A 16,800-nucleotide genomic window follows, 5' to 3' on the forward strand; every position below is an offset into this window, starting at 1 on the left:
CACTACAGGGATTTTTGCTGCTTTCCACTTCACACTTCCCCTTCTAGGTCTTGCGTAATATCCCTCCGCTCTGCGCAGCATGTATTCCTCCACACAGCCTGGAACTAGACCCTCCTCTTACGCTAACGTCTCGTCTGGCCGGGGAGGAGCCAGGTAGCCGCTAAACTGACACGTAAGAATCCTGCGTAAATTTTTAAGGAAGAAGCCGCATCTTTTCCTTAAGTGGAACGTGGATACGGCTGCTTCGCCTATGTACAGTTGACCCGTCCCGGACCAGAGGCTTCTTCGGACTCTTTAGAAGCGACGCGGGACTGTCGGCGGCAGAAGTCGACGCACAAGATGAGATTCTCAGCGTTTATTTCTGTCCTGCGGTCGGTCGGCCCGGTGGTAATCGGTATTTCTTTAGGGTTCACGTTAAGTTTATTGAGCGTTAACTGGACGGAGACAGCGTGTTATCGAGACGGCAAGGAGGGCGAGGATGTGACTTTGGGTCAGGATGGGCTCCTCAAAGGAGCCCGAAAGCCCAACTCCATTTCGACCCTCAACGATGTGGAGTCTGAGGAGGATTTTGAACCAAGAATAGTCCCGTATAAACAAGTCCAGCAGACTGCCCCAAAGAAAGTTTTCAGGTAAGCTTTGTGTGACTGTTCGCTGTAACCGGGGAACACACTGTGTAGTAAGCTGTGTAATAAGCTGACAATATATGACTACTGCTTGTTTTGGATACAGGCCACAGCATTAAACGCTACAGTACAGCAGGCCGCAGTGTAGCTTTTCCACCGTAAATAAACATAAATCAGTCACTGTGTGAGTCCACATGATACCAAGTGCACAGGTGTCACTGGTTGTCATATGGCTGTGAGATTTTAAAGTAGCTGCATATTAAATAAAGTTAAAACAAAATTAAATGGCAGGTTAAACTAAGGCTAATATAAAAATAATATATAAAGCTAATATGAGAAAACAAAATTACATGGATAACTAAGTATAATACAAAATTTTATCAATAAAATCTAAATTAAAACCAAATGGTAGGCATTATTAAGTACAATACAGAGAGGTTTTCCCTCTCCATTATGTTATTCGCCATGATCAAATTACTGCAGAAAGTCTATTGCCCCACTTTCTCTACTGGTGTCTACCTGGTAACATTTCCTGCCATAGACTTAAGATTCACTTCATATTTTGTGCCATGTCTCCATGCTCAAGGATGTCAACCTTAATATTTTCTTTGTAAACAGTCATTCATTTCCAAGATTCCCTGGAGACCCCTTGTCTGAATGTTAGCCTTCACATACAAAGTGGCTGCATTTCATAACATTTCTCAGAAAGAGTCTTTTCCCAGTAGAAAACTCCTTCTGAGGTTAGAGGTGTGAGCGTCAAAGCTGCCAAGTTTCATAGGCGACCAGTGCCATGCAGCAATTTGTGCAATAAGAGGCAGATCTTAAACTATGTTTTCATTATCGATTAATCTGTCAGTTGCTTTCTAGATGCATTGTTTTGTTAATGGAACATCAGAAAGTAGTAAAAATGCCAGTAACAACTAAAAGCTGACGTGGTAAAATTTGTTTGGTTCAACCAACAGTCAAAAACCCAAATATATTTCATTTATTATAATGTATGAAAAGAAAAGCAACATATCCTAGCATGAAAAACCACATGATTATTCGTTTGCCGAACTAGTTGCCGATTAGTTTTCTTTCAGTCTGCTGATAGTTGGAGCTCTAGCAATGACATGTACAGTATAACAGGGAAAAAAAAGGTAGGTTGGGTCATAGTTGCAGTGATGAATCACAGTGTGAAGTTCTTGCACATTTACCTTTCCAAAGAATTTATGCTTTTTCTTGCTAAAAACATCAATAATTTCCATAAAATTTGTTGGCATTATTTATTGAGTAGCTGTTTGATGCTGTTTTTCAGGGCTAAATACATAAGCACGGAGTTGGGGATGCGAGAGCGTCTGTTTGTCGGGGTCCTGACATCCAAAAACTCCATTAACGCCATGGGTGTAGCTGTCAATCGCACCATTAGCCATCACCTGGACTCCGTAATCTTCTTCACCGGCATGCGCAACCGCAAAATCCCTCACGGCATGTTTGTGGTCTCTCATGGAGACGAGAGACTGATATGGAACATGTTTCAGACCATCAGATACATTTTAGACCATTACATCAATGAATATGACTGGTTTTACTTTGTCCAAGATGACACCTACACAGAAGCTGATAGGATCAAAGCCCTGGTGGATCACCTGAGTATGGATCGAGAGCTTTACATGGGCAGTCCTGAGGAGTTCATAGGGAGGGAGATGGAAGGGAAGTACTGCTATGGAGGGTTCGGGTATCTGCTGTCACGTACCTTGCTCCTGCGACTCCAGCCCTTCTTGGAAAACTGTAGGAATGACATCCTGAGTGCCAGGCCTGATGAGTGGCTTGGGAGATGCATCATTGATTACACCAACACAAACTGTGTCAGTGAATATGAGGTAGGTTCAGCATATTCTTCACCATACATACATACAGACATCTCCTTTCATTAATACATACATTTTTTTCATTTATGAAGCGCTTCTCGGCTTCTTAATGTTTCATGCTTAAAAGAAAGAGAAGGAAGTCGTTCATAGTTAAAATGATTGTGGAGCTACAAAGAAAAACTGCTCTAAGACTGTCATTCAGAACAGCTGTGTGACAGGTTACAGCAGGGGTTCTCCTTCTCGACAGAAAAAAAACTGTCAAGGCAGAAATCATGGCTTGCCTCTGGGACAGCACTTAAAATTGACAGACAGCTATATAAAACTGTAATTACCATGTTAGCACAGAGGTGGTATTTATATTACAGAGTAGATTGCTAATACCCTTTAGCCTTTCATTTTTTTCCAAGGCCCCAGCAGCAATGTGGAATAGGTAAACAGGCAAGCAGAGCACAGCTGAGTTCAGCCTTGCATAGGTTCAATGGTGTGAAAATCCCCTGTGGGTCAACATGCTGTGCTCCTGTAATGTCATTAGCATTTAAGGTCAAACAAGCTCTGTGGAGCCTTGATCTGTCCCAGTGCCCTTTGAGGCAATTGTTTTCTGCATTCATCATAGTTTGCTTCCTCCATGCTAGAGTTTGTAGTCATTTTCAACATTGTTATAGAAAACTATCACGAAATGTGATTTAACTATTCATACATTACACACGATAGGCCTAGAAACTGTGGTTGACTTACTTGATAGATGTTACAGTTTATTTTGCTTCCATTTTCTCCTACTTGGCTGTGTCCCAGAGCAGGAAACCATCTTGTTTCACAGTTGAGAGTGACTTGCATGGCTAACTAAAGTTCCCTGAGCCAGAAGAACTCCAGCAGAGCCCCCTAGATAAGGGGGAGAAGCAGGAGAAAGTTAAAAGGCCTGGTCTGGGAGAAGAAAACAGCTTGAAAACAGAGCAAGACATCATTTTTTTCTGTTCAGAGAGAACATTGATGACAATTAGGCATGGACAGTGCTTCACTAAGCATACCATGACAGGCTGTAAGCTGTTGGTAAACATTTGCAAGAGTGGCCTCACTTCTCAGTTAAGCAGTGTCTCCGTTTGTTGTTCTTTTAATAGCTTGATCAGATTGGATTCACTTTTTTAAATCACTCAAGCTCCTTAGGTGTTAACTCTGTTTTCAGCTTAAATCACTGTACCTTTAAGTGGGACTCTAGCATCAGTGTCAGTCATTTTTATTACTAGGCTTCACCTTTAAATTCTTAATTGTTTGCTTTTTAACCAAGTGATCCTATTTTTAAATATATCAAGTGTTTATTTAAACACTTTATAAATATATCAAGCGTTTAAATAAATTAAGATAAAGCATTTCTTAAAGCTCATATTCCAAGAACAAATTTAGTTCCTGAAAATGACAGTAAAAATCTGTAGTTATATAATAATAGTATTCTCTTCTTACAAGATGAATCTCAGTCTTCACTTCACCGTGCAATTATGGTTTAAACCAGCTTGTTTGCAGTGGAAACGAGCCCAAGATTCTGCCTGGATAGCATGTAATGTCTGTCTGAATGGAAGTAGCACACCACAACAACTAAGCTTGGAATAACATTAGGCATGTTTTTGTCATGCCAGATTTAAGACGCCTCTTGAAAAGACTTCTCTGTTTCTTCTCAGGGGCATCAGTACCATCATTATGAGTTGGGAAAAAACTCTGATCCAAGTAAAGAGCAGAGTGAACAGTTCAAGAAAGCTCTGACTGTCCATCCAGTGTCTGACCCAGAGCAGATGTACCGGCTGCACAGATACTTCACTGAGATTGAACTCCAGAAGACGTACGATGAGATTGCTAAGCTGCAGGTAAGCTGATCTTCAGGTGTCAGAAATCACCTGTGTGGTTCAGTCAAAAATAAAAACCTGGCCTCTACTATTACACTTTCAGAATATCACAGTTTTATTGTTGTGTTAGTTGTGTCAGTTGCAGAGTCTTAACTGTAAATGTCTGAACACTTCTTATGCTTCCACAGGCAGAAATAAAGAATGTAAGTGTGGTTGCTTTTGAAGGCAACCGTAGCGCCCAGTGGCCAGTGGGGATAAATCCACCTTTTGAGCCCAAATCTCGGTTTGAAGTTCTTAAGTGGGAATACTTTACAGAGGAAGAGATATATTCATGCATTGATGGTTCTCCCAAGTGTGAGCTGCGCGGCATTGATCGCATGGATGTGGCTGATGTCATTGACACAGCCGTAGGAGAGCTGAACAAGAAGTACAAGCCTGTCTTACACCTGAAGAAGCAGCAGCTAATTAATGGCTACAGGCGCTTCGACCCCGTCAGGGGCATGGAGTACACCTTGGACCTTCAGCTGGAGGTGGTTAATCAGAAAGGTCACAGCCGTTCCATCACCAAGAGGGTTCATCTGGTGCGACCTTTGAGCAAAATAGAGATAATTCCCATGCCCTATGTCACCGAAGCTACAAGAGTTCACATCATTATACCTCTTACTCTGCAGGACCGAAGCTATGTTGACCATTTCCTCGAAGTCTTTGCCTCAAACGCCTTTGAGACGAGCGAAAATGCTATCCTAACATTCTTGTTTATTTACGACCCAGTGGAGGCACAGCAGGTTAACCAGAATGATATATTTGCCAGTGTGAAGACTCAGATCAATGCCTATGAACGCAAATACCCCACAGTGAAAATCCCATGGATAAGTGTTAAGACGGAAACACCATCCCAGATCAAGTTCATGGACATCATCTCAAAGAAGCACCCGGTTGACACGCTGTTCTTCTTGGCTGCCGTTAACACAAATATCAATTCCGAATTTCTGAACCGCTGCCGCATGAATTCCATAAACAACTGGCAGGTGTTCTTCCCCATCCATTTTCAGGACTACAGCCCTGATGTGGCCTATCACAACCAGCCGCGTCCAGCCACGATCGATCTGGTCAGGGACGCGGGGCATTTTGACCGCAAGTCGTTTGAAGAATCATGCTTTTACAACTCAGACTACATGGCAACTCGCACCCGAATGGTGGCGGACGTCCAAGAGAATGAGGAGATTCTGGAGACAATGGACATCTATGAAATGTTCGTAAAGTACTCGGGTCTGCATGTATTCAGGGCAGTAGAGCCTGCATTGCACCAACAGTACCGCTACCAAGCCTGCAACCCACGACTCAGTGAGGACATCTATCATAGATGTGTTCAGAGTAACTTGGAAGGTCTTGGTTCTCGCTCCCAGCTCGCCATGCTTCTGTTTGAGCAAGAACAAGGAAACAGCACTTGAAAACACCAGTGAAATGTCTGCACTTGTTTAAATGTATGTTAAAAGCTCTGTGTTTGTTGTAATAGCATCTTGATGCAACCTAGAATTTGGGGTGAACAGGAGGAATGCATATTGTACTGGCCATAGGTTAACCCATGCCCAAAACACATCCCATGTTTGGAGATGTCCTCACATGATGTATGTGACCCCGTCTGACATTCTCCATCTTCCAGAGTGCATCAAGGGTTATTTGGTTTGTTAGTTTTTAGCTAGTTTGGAAAAATGAATGCAGTACATTCCTAATGAAACCTTTTTTATAAATGTTTACAATACTTGTCCATACAGATGGGTATCTAGAACCAAATGCCAGTTCTTATGGTTAAGGTTTCCACCAAACCTCCAGCTGACACAGGGCTCCATGAGCAATCCATTGGAGGCGTCTTCCTCTCCACCTGTCTGGCAAAATTCCGAAACTCACTGGCATTTTATCCATGGTTCGGTCTACCAGCTCCTGGAATAAATACCTTGCTCTTATTTGCATATAATAGGCCGAACCAGCATGCTCAGTAGAGCTGCTCATGCTTTTGTATGGGCGTGGGGGTTAGCAAGCTAAGTGAACTAACACCATGAGTCCAAAATGGCAAAAAGCTTTAGTGGGCTGTTGCTCGTCAGTGGGATCAGAGGTACTAGCAGCAATGTTTTCACATTCATTGAATGTTGTTTGATTTAACTTAATTTTAATATCAGTATCAAAAATATTTTTAAATGGAGCTTCAATCTAGAGCTCTAATACATAAACGTAAGTGTATTGCACCACAGTTTCTTTGCCCTTCCTCATAAGGGCATTGAAACATTGAGCTTTTGTTATTTACTGATTTGAGTATTTTTAAAAGCGCATCTTTGTAAATGTGCCTTGACACTGACTTTTCATATGCTGGCTGTCTTGAAATGATCTTATTACTCCTTCAGGTGTTGCACATTTGACGTTAAGTTAGACGTAATAGTTTTGAATGGGTGGGAGATGTGGATAGAGCCTGTTACATAGAAATGAGAACTGAATGGTTTGTTTGGTTTTTTTTTGGTTAATTTTAAATTTTTTCTAGGTGACTATGAAATATCATGATCCCAATCATCCACAAGTTGTAAATGTGCCTCAAAGCAGGAAAGGGGTTCATGAAAAGTATCTACTGTTGGTCTTCAGGGGTCACCCTAGTCAGCCAGCAGTGTATATTTCAGTTTAATTTTTCTCCTTGAAACTTGCAAAAAAGATTTACATGTAGAGGCAAATTTAAAATTGTGGATAAAATTGCCTTGGTAAATGTCTGAAGCGATCGCCCAGGTCTTTCCCTTTTTTTTACTGAAGTAAGTGGTACTTTAAAACAAAATTTAATTAGTTTAGAAATAACTAAAGTTAAGAATGTATGAAAGACTTTTCCATGTTTTTAGACACGAGAAATGTTTAACTGTTCCAAAGTGTTTTTGACTGTATTGTATAAAAATGTTGTAAGTTTATTGAATGGTGTCATTGTCCTCCATTTACTGAGCTGGCTGCTTTCTCCCAGTTGCAGTACAGTCCAATGGGAGGCCTTTTCCACATTACTGAGTGGTGGTGGATCTAGCGGTACTTGACACCAGGCAGTTATTAGTAGATTATAATGTGCAATATTACAGATAACTCAACTGGACAAATGTCTGATGGAGGACAGGACTTTTAATGTCAAAGATGTGCTGCGAGTACAACAGTGTGTATATCACAATACTGTTCATGACATTACATAAATTAAGACTCATACTTTCTGTGTAATGCTAAGTAAATACACTGTAACCTCTTTTGACAAGACATTTAATGTATTTTGCTGACACTAGACACTTTTGTCATCAGATTTACTTTGAAATACATAAAGATTAAGGCAAGTCCTTTTATTTAACTTTAATTGGATTCAAAATGTATGTTGGAAACACTACATCCACAGTGGTTATCCTAAACAGTGTTTGCTGTATTTGCCGCATGAACACAGACTGCGTCAGTTGTTGCTGACGTCTTGCATAAATTTTTATGACGCATCTCCTTCGTAACGAGAGCAGTCTTTCATCATGACAATGCTTCAGCTGACATAGCATGAATGTTCACCGTGATTCATAAAGAGTGCGATGCTAATAATGTGCAGAATTGGAAACCAAAAACCACTGTGAACGATGGAGGGCTGAGATTACAATATGAAGTTGTTGTGGTGATCTGCACCGTCTTTGCCTTCTGTAGACGTGAGACGCCTGAAATTAAGGGAGCGTGGCAGATTAATCACACTGTGTTGTTAACACAGCCACCGTCGCTGAGCAAAGTCTCCAAGTATTTTGTCCATAGCTTATTTATCTAATTTCCTCTATGAATTATACAAATTCTAAATACTTTTTTCATGTCATTCTCTGTATATGTATAAATGTTTTATAGACACTATTTTTAAGCCTTTTTTGTTTTAGCTCTACACAGCAATTGCTATTTAATTGTTTTGTTGACACAAACATATGCTTTATCTTACTTTGCATCAGTTTTGTTCTTTGAAAATCTTTTCACTTGTTCATGAGCACAGTTAAAGTTAATGTGTGTATTTCCTTTTCACTTTGAATCAACTAAATCACTTCAAAAAGTAGGCAAGTACATATGCTCAAGTTTTTAATTTCCATTGATGTTTGGAACCATTGGGTTACATTATTTTACACATATGGGTACTATTATAACCAAAGCAATACATTTTAATTCATGCTTGGTACATTTAATTGTGTGCTGTAATTCCCAATGAACTGTGAATTATTGTAATTTGTAATTAAAAAATATTTGAATATAAAAAAATCATCAATTTGGTGTCTTTATATTTTTCAGGATAAGAAAAGAGTAGTTTCTGCACTGCAGCTACAAAATCCAGTTTGTCCTTTAGGTGTCAGCAGAAGAGCATGTTTACCGTCTGCAGTACAGGTCCTAGACCAGTACTGGCTGCTGGTTGCTGGGGTGAGCAGCGTTACTGAACAACATTTAGAAATCACATTAAACAATGTAGTTATCTCATTCATGTGCTCAGCATGTGCCCTTGTAGGCCTGCAGATAACATTCCTTCTCATGTCAGACTCGAGGTATTCCTGATGTCTGGGGTTGGGTAAATACAGGGAAAACGTTGAAACCTTAATTACAGCTTTAGTTATTTCAGGGGTCCATATGCACTACCCCGAGGCATGCTGTAAAACCACATAACTACAGAGCAGCTGGGAGTTAATTGTAAGTCATTATTTTGTACTTCGTTTTACATTCAATCCCAGGACTTTCTCCTCCCACATGGGGACACAGTTGTCTCAAGTCCTCTAGAAAATGGTACTAGAAATTTTTGTTTTTTCACAACAATTTGGGTTCACCTGGAGGGTATTTAAAGAGCCAGAATTACACAATTTACTTGAAAGTAAGAGGAGCGGTTAATAAATCACTTATTGTAAATAGATAATGATACTCTTTCAAATACCCCGTGTCAGTTGTCCCACACTGTCCTCCCAAAACTCACCTTTGAGATGCCTTCAGTCTCCCTGTGAACTTTAAAACCATTTTATTTATATCACTATGTTAGTCAGAGGTGGAAAGGCTTTAAAATGAAAAAACTAAATACATTTTGACTGTGCTGTAAAGAAAAAATAGACAACATGGAATTACAAAGTGAACTTTGCTCTGGATTTAGGAAGCAATGGTTTTTATCTAAACTTTAATAGTCATTGTATTTACCATATTTAACATTTATAAAATGTGTTCTAACAGAGGAAATAATCACAAGATCACACTTCTGTACAAAATATAAGTGTTCCTTGTTACTGCAGTGATGGTCCATTTCCATTTCTGTCAGATATGGGATGAAATTTCTTCTTGTGAATTCCTGACAGCTGCTTGCATCACTCTGAACTTATATTTTTGTCTTCTCAGATCAGACCAGACCAACCAGGCCTCAGCAAAAACATATTCAGCTGTAAAAAAAAAGGGACAAAATAGCAGATATTCAAAATTTAACACTGGTGGCTGGTTGGATTAAATGGGTGTTTATGGATAATGTAATAAGCACACACAGGCTGAATGTCATGGAGTTATTAAAATGCAGACTTAAAGAGCTGTGCAAGACGGGAGATTAGAGTAGAGACTCCCAGGAATCTCAGGAATGTGAGCTACATGTTATCAAGCAGGGAAGTTGTCCCTTCTGCTACAGTACAGACCTGCTGCCCACCGCTAGGTCCTGTGGCACCACACACAGACTACTGTTGTAACATCAGCTCTTTGTAATTCACTTATCTGTGTTCTTTAATGCTTTTGGATACAGAATTAACCAGGGTGTGCTTTAAAGTGCAGCTAAACACAGCATCTTGAGAGTAAAAGATCTTTCTACATCACCTCCGTGCTATACCATTCAAACAAAACTCTACAGTGATAATTCAGCCCTGTATTCATCTCAACACACCAGCCCCTGTGTGACTTGTCTGAGGATAGCTACAATTATTGATGACAGAGGAGAAGATTGTTATGCAGAGCCTGTACAGGATGCCATCAGAGACTGTGATTGGGAACCTTTTGAAAATGTCAAAGTGACACATGATTATGAATATTAAACAGCCATGTATAGCCCATGATTACTTGACAGGAGGAGGAGATTTGACAGATGGAGGACTGTGGAAACTCACTGTGAGCAAAAGTGATGTATGGCGATGTTGTGGTAACAGAATGTGCCGATCAAATTAACAGTAAAATAATTATGTTGTCATTTGTAAACATGATATCCTGTGATGTGTTGCAGTTCCTAAATTTCCCAGGCAAGTGTGGAGAGTGGACTGTCTGCCACCTTTTGTGCAGTAACTCTTTTGCTCATACGTTGGACCAAAACAGACATGTGATGTGTGTTTTCACACATACAAGCCCAAACTGCAGCAAGTTAGCAAATTAGCAGGTATGCATGCTGTGAACAGCTCTACCAAGATAAAAGTATTTGTCTTGTGATTTACCACATGTTGTGCCATGTGACAACTGAATGTGAATCAGACTGAGTTAGCGGCTGCACATATCTTAAAGTAGTCCAATATATGAATGAATGACAGGACAAAAACAGAAATTCTAACAAACTAATAAAGAAACTTGTTTAACATTTTGCAGCTCAGAGTTCTGAATACTTCTTTCACATGGTTCTCAGTGAAGATGAACTGAGCAGAGCATTAACTTGCAAAAGACAGAGCATGTCTGACCATATCGCAGGTAACTTCAGACTGAAACCCAGTGATGAAGGCAAAAGGGTGTGAAAAGAGGAAACTATATTATGAAGCCCAACTAACTCATGCTACTTATATAAATAACGATGTCAGGTCATGCTAGGTTAGCTAGTTTGTCCAGCTAGTCTTAGAGCTAGCACTAGCTGTTAGCCACTCCACAGCCCTATCCACTACACAAACTTAATGAAACATGTCAGGGAGAGAAAGAAGGAAGAACCTCAAACCAAAGTTCTTAAAGCTTCTGGTTATGTGAATCCCAGTGTTACAGGTTGTGAAGTTCATGCAGTGGGGAAAAAAAGCTAAAGAGAGAGCAAGCTGACCTTCCATCATGATAACAAATATTACTATGAATGATTTAATGTAAGGTTTCCTTTGTTGTTCCCACTTTGCAAACTAGTGCTCTTAAAATTTGAGGTGTCCTTGTCCCACCCTTTTAGGTTTAAGTAAACCAATAGGAATAGTTCAGCCTCCAGAAATGTTTACATTACACTCCTCTCTGCGGCTGTGGAACTGGATTTATTAGATAAAAACCTTACTGCTGCAATAAAACTCCCCTTGCCAACTATTCTGATTCTAAAACCCCCTTTTTTTATGGATCAGCTCAGCCGAGCCATGTCAGTCTAATGTGCTCAGTCATGTGTGCAAAATGTTAAAGTGCGCATGCAGACAAACACACACACACACACACGAGCGCGCGCGCTCTGATGCCAGGGTCTGCACTGTAAATAGCTGCTACACTTTTACAGTGGTTCTGGCCCACAGCTGAAGGAGATGACTTGGCAAAAAATTTAATTCTGTCTCTTATTGCTTATGTCAGCTTAAAGTTATGATGCTAACCAAAGTGAAGAGTGGATGGTGGGCAGAAATGAATCAAATAAGTAAGAATAATTTAAGTACAGCCACGTCATAACTGAAAACATTATCCACTCCTCATCTGTATGCAAAGGATTTGTGTGTTGTCTTGGAAAATGTTTAGGTAACAACTCAACAGTTTGGTAAAATGCTGGACATATAAAAAGAAAATGATGGAGATAATAGTCATGATCCATACAGTCCATTTTGTTGCCCCCACAAATGTATTGGTACGTGGCAGTCTAACATATCTGCAGATTGTAAGTGTACAGTAATTGCTACAATCGTGATCGCTATTCTCATATAAAAGTCTTTTTTCTAAAATGTATAAATAACTAAAATTAATATTACCTAACTTATGTATCAACTGAATATAAACAACAACAATTAAAACAGAACTTTTAGAACTTTCTCATTTTAAAGTTGGACTTTATGTACAAGTACAGTGCTATTGTCTAACACCTCAACCACAACCAGACAAAGTGTATCATGTGGAAAGATGCTGCTCGCACTTCTAAGCCAAGGTCATACATTTCAGCCTAAACAATTCCCCTCATACTTTGAATGGATGTAACACGAATAAGATCTGCTTACTCAAGTATTCTCATCTTGTATACAATATAGAACATATAGATAATATTATCTCTTTAAATAATTACATAATTTATAATGTGTAAGGGTTTGATATGGTACAGTGTGTTTTCCATGAAATAGGAGGACTAGTTTGAGGAGAGATAAATGGAGGGATACAGACAGAAAAAAAAATCAGAGATGTTAGCTGAATAAATAAATTATATTTTTTCCTTTTTTGGAGTATAAACTGGATCAAGGTGACATGCAGTCCTCCACTTGTTCCCTTGAAGTGATCATGTACCAAAAATTGGTCCTGAAATCACAAATTGCCTGACTTCTCACATGAAGCAGGACAACGCTGAGGGGGGGTCCCATCCGGAGAGAGAGAGAGAGAGAGAGAGAGACAGAGACAGAGACAGAGACAGAGACAGAGAGAGAGAGAGAGAGAGAGAGAGACAGAGAGAGAGAGAGAGAGAGAGAGAGAGACAGAGAGAGAGAGAGAGACAGAGAGACAGAGAGAGAGAGAGAGAGAGAGAGAGAGAGAGAGAGAGAGAGAAAAGAAAAAGCTGTGTCCAATTTGTGCCTACATACTGCACGTACAAGTGGTTTGTTAGCAGCACAAGTTTGGTGTTTGACTTTGGCTGTAGCTTTTCACTGGTGACAGCAAAGGAACGACGGAAATGCCAAGGGTCTGCGATTTATCTCAGCACAGACAGCTCATGTCTTTTGTTGTCACCAGGACTGGAAACGACAGTTGGCTCTAGCAAGCGAAGTCCTCAAACACCCCGTGGTGTCCAGTGTGATGGTGGTGAGGGTGGTGGTGGTTGGGGAGAATCGTGTTGGCGTACGCCCCCTCTGGGTGACTCCGTGTCATGTCATTAGGCTCCTGTTGGAAGTAGAAGATAATGTTGGATAATGTGGTTTCTGAGAAAAAGATCCCAGCAGCTAGTTAGGCAGTTAGTAACTGAGTGGAAATCAAGTTCTGTGTATGTACAGTATATTTTATTAGAGAAGTGAATTCCTTCCTAACCCTTCCTAAGTTCCAGGTTAGTTTAACTGAATTTTTTGTGAATTGTTAATGGATTTTCGTATAGATAATTGAGTTTTTTTGCCCATATTCTGAACTAATTTGATGTCTACTACTAAACTGAACAGTGAAATTTGATGTCAGTTTTAGTTTGTCATATGGAATTGAGGCAGAGTTATGGTTAGATGTGAGACAAGATCTATCTAATGTTCATAAATAAGAATCTACAAGATAAAGTTGCACCAAAGAGCTCAGAGTCATGCAATACAACTCTGAACTCCAGGTAGAGATTAATTAGGAACACTACACTCTTCATCATTTCAGGAATGGAAAAATATTAATTTGCTGTTTCCTGAATTATTCTCTAGTTGTTCTCTAATGCAGCTATAGTGCTGCGGGGAAACTTGTACACTTGGCATGAAAACAGTGAAAGTGCCATTTGCTGTGGCCCAGTAATGTGTTGTACCTTTGTCTTCATTTCCTCCAGACCCACTGTTGCAACAGTGCTGGTCTGCTGCTTGTTCTTCTTCTCTTCTTTCTGTGGCCTTAGCAGACGTTGTAGCCGGTGTTTGATAACCTGGTTTCACCCGTAGCACAGCAGCAGGAAGGGCGAAAAAGCACAGATGAGGGTGAGAGACAAGAGATGAAGCAGAGTGAGGAGTTTAATCACCATGATGTCTGCATTAAAGTTCCTCTCTCTGACTTTGCTTTATTCATACATGTTTGGCAGTCAGCAGGCAGCTGGCTAGAAAGCTTAAAGGAGTTCATTTCATGATCAGAGTTCGTAGCATGTCCCCAGCACAGACCTGAGCGGATATTAGTTACTCCTGCCTGGAAATGAAACTTCTCACATGCATAATTTGTGATAGCACTTGCACTGCTGGATTTTCAGATGACTATTTCTGGAAAGATACATGCTAACTCATGTTTAAAAAAAAAAAAAACAGTCAGTATTGAGGAAGATTAAAATAAACGATGGCGCACTAATGTGTTTTGTAAACAGTGTCAGTTGCGACAGAGCAGGACAATAGCTGTTAATTATTACTAATTATACCACAGCTACTGTAGGGCTGATGACATATTGTGATTGGCTGATGTGTGTGTGTGTGGGCTCCCACAGATACTGTACCTCATAGATATAATCCAATATTTCTAAGATTGTCAGGATGCTGGCTCCAATGAATAAGCCCATCTGTCCACCAATGTCACCTGAAAAGAAAGTGTACTTAAGGAAGAGCACAACGGACACAGTGCCAAAGCTGTTCCTGTTTGCTGCTAATGGCAATGAAAACTGAGGGCTGCTACTGTAACACTACCTTTCATTCTGCTCCCAGCAGTTCTTTTTGATATTGAGAAAATAGAGAAAAATGTGACAGAAATCTTACCCAATAAACCCGCAACATCGTAGGCTTTCTTTTGCTCAATTGTTTCATAGTTCAGAGCTTCAAAGAAGATATCTAAAACCAGGAAGTTGTCTCTGGGAAAAAAAGTGGAGTGTGAATGGCACAGAACACAAAGTGAAATGCACTTTGGGATGTTTTTTATAATTTGGTACAAACCTAACAAATTACAAAAAAACACACCAAGTCAGTAAGTTGTCATGATAGGGTTATCAGGCCTACAGCGCTTTACACAGATCTAACCAACGACCGTGAGATAATGAGGTGTTTCAGGGTTTAACTGAGATGAGCAGAACAAGCAATGACAGCATGCCCTGTCACTACCATGTCTCTGATCTCTGTGGATTTAGAAACTCTGGCAATATTAAGCGTTGTGAGGCATCATGAGCTCTCTGGTTTATGTGTGTTTATGATATACCACATTCCCGATGATTAGGCACTGACTGGAATTACAGTATAAGCACATTGTTAGTGCACTGAATTCATTATAATCAAAATATTAGCAAATGTTCCATAAAGCATATAGTAGAACAGGATTAAAGAAGAAACAACAGAATGATGTTAACACAGCGTACTAGCTTTTTTGTAGACCTTTCAGGTGCATTTCACAGTTCTCATCAGCACGGTATATAATTATTAGCACTAAGCAGATGGCAAATACTGAACAAGCACGAGAAAAAAAAAACAAGTAAGTAGGCATTGTGCTACGATTATCACATCAAATAATTTTACTGGAACAGACTTACATGCTTAACATTTTGATGAGTGTGCTATTCTCACAGCCTTAGTAGTGGTTTGTCCTAAAGGGGGCTCTGCAGGAAAAGCCATAAAGGTCTTTCGAAAGAGACAAGTTTATCCCTAAATTTTCTGCAAGTCTGCCTTGTAGATTAGATTATTAGATTATAGAAAATTGACAGAAATTTAAATTTTGGTTCCAGGAGTGTACAAAATTAAAAAGGTCTATCCCCTGGGCGTCATATTTACATTCATTTAAGTTCATAACAATTGACTTATTAGACCTTGATTCTGTCCCAGCAGTGGTACTAATGTATGAGTACCACTTGTATTAAAATATAATTGATTTTTGTCTATATTTATGGTTGTCTGTTTGTGATCACACACTGGAGGTCATAGTTTATGGTCCTTTTCATTGAGCACCACATCACTGCTCATAAGTGAGTTTAGTCTTGTTGAAGGTGCAGAGCCATACCTGATGTAGTCCTCTGACTTGTCGTATTTCCTGGAGAGATAGCGAGCCGAGCCCTTGCTGGGGATTTTGACCATGGAGAGCTCTTTACCGTAGCGGGTGAGATTACAGGGCGTCTCACATGGGCAGGTATCCCCACTTTTCTTCTGTAGCTGTGCTGCAACACAATGGAAATGGTGGTTTAACAGATATTGACTGGGTCAATTTCAGTGCTGATTTGTTGGCACTTTACCAGAAAAACACACTAGATACTACAGAGCATCTTGAGGCAAAAACAACAAAGAAAACATGAGAAGAATGGAGAGGGGAAATGGTCCTATGAGAATAGGAGTGTTTTTTTTTCCACTTGAGAGCAGCCGACCAAGTTATAACACAACATTTATATATTATCAACTTACATAGTTATTATGGCAATCTTGTTACCACATGGCTGTCCATTTACACATCCATCAAATGAAGAGCAGCATCAGCATTCGTTTGGAGAGCCATCAAGCTCTGAAGTCACAAAATTCACCTTCTTTGAGCTCTGTTTTGGTCTCCACTGCCTTTTGAGAAATGTATCTGCTTCTGTAGGTGCTAAATGCTCCAATATGTTCCCCAGCTAGTCGCTAACTTTGTGTAAAGATTGGTGCTAGGCAGATAGTGCACAGTGGGTTGATTAATAATTCTTTGCTGAAAGCTTCTAACTGCTACAGCTGCTAAAAGATGCTAACATGTAGAGCTAAG

The 16,800-nt window shown here is 40.0% G+C and overlaps 2 protein-coding genes across 3 annotated transcripts in view; one reads left to right on the forward strand and one right to left on the reverse strand.

Annotated features, from left to right (window-relative positions):
* Nucleotides 1-153: 153 nt before the first annotated feature.
* chpfa (chondroitin polymerizing factor a) lies at nucleotides 154-8,575 on the forward strand. Its single transcript, XM_041057398.1, has 4 exons — nucleotides 154-629; nucleotides 1,921-2,485; nucleotides 4,144-4,326; nucleotides 4,494-8,575. Exons 1-4 carry the CDS (start codon nucleotides 340-342, stop codon nucleotides 5,754-5,756), a joined length of 2,301 nt encoding a protein of 766 aa, XP_040913332.1. The 5' UTR covers nucleotides 154-339; the 3' UTR covers nucleotides 5,757-8,575.
* A 4,421-nt stretch (nucleotides 8,576-12,996) lies between these two features.
* Nucleotides 12,997-16,800, reverse strand: part of asic4a (acid-sensing (proton-gated) ion channel family member 4a) — a 74,290-nt gene continuing 70,486 nt past the window's right edge. Inside the window, exons 6-10 of one of the 2 annotated variants that reach the window (XM_041057343.1) lie at nucleotides 16,078-16,231; nucleotides 14,853-14,944; nucleotides 14,597-14,676; nucleotides 13,934-14,044; nucleotides 12,997-13,326 (exon numbers count right to left, since the gene is read on the reverse strand). In XM_041057343.1, coding sequence (XP_040913277.1) covers nucleotides 13,201-13,326; nucleotides 13,934-14,044; nucleotides 14,597-14,676; nucleotides 14,853-14,944; nucleotides 16,078-16,231 — 563 coding nt within the window. In that variant the 3' untranslated portion in view covers nucleotides 12,997-13,200. Of the gene's footprint in view, nucleotides 13,335-13,932; nucleotides 14,045-14,596; nucleotides 14,677-14,852; nucleotides 14,945-16,077; nucleotides 16,232-16,800 lie in introns of both variants that reach the window. The other variant, XM_041057344.1, reaches the window with a different exon arrangement.

The sequence above is a fragment of the Toxotes jaculatrix genome, chromosome 15 (genome assembly GCF_017976425.1).
Source record: "Toxotes jaculatrix isolate fToxJac2 chromosome 15, fToxJac2.pri, whole genome shotgun sequence".
Classification (NCBI taxonomy): Eukaryota; Metazoa; Chordata; class Actinopteri; family Toxotidae; genus Toxotes; species Toxotes jaculatrix.

Excerpts from the sequence above, each read along its gene's own strand:
- chpfa (XM_041057398.1), top strand. The coding sequence starts at position 340 with ATGAGATTCTCAGCGTTTATTTCTGTCCTGCGGTCGGTCGGCCCGGTG. Across the intron at positions 630-1,920 it reads GCCCCAAAGAAAGTTTTCAG|GGCTAAATACATAAGCACGG; the intron begins GTAAGCTTTGTG and ends GCTGTTTTTCAG. Across the intron at positions 2,486-4,143 it reads ACTGTGTCAGTGAATATGAG|GGGCATCAGTACCATCATTA; the intron begins GTAGGTTCAGCA and ends GTTTCTTCTCAG.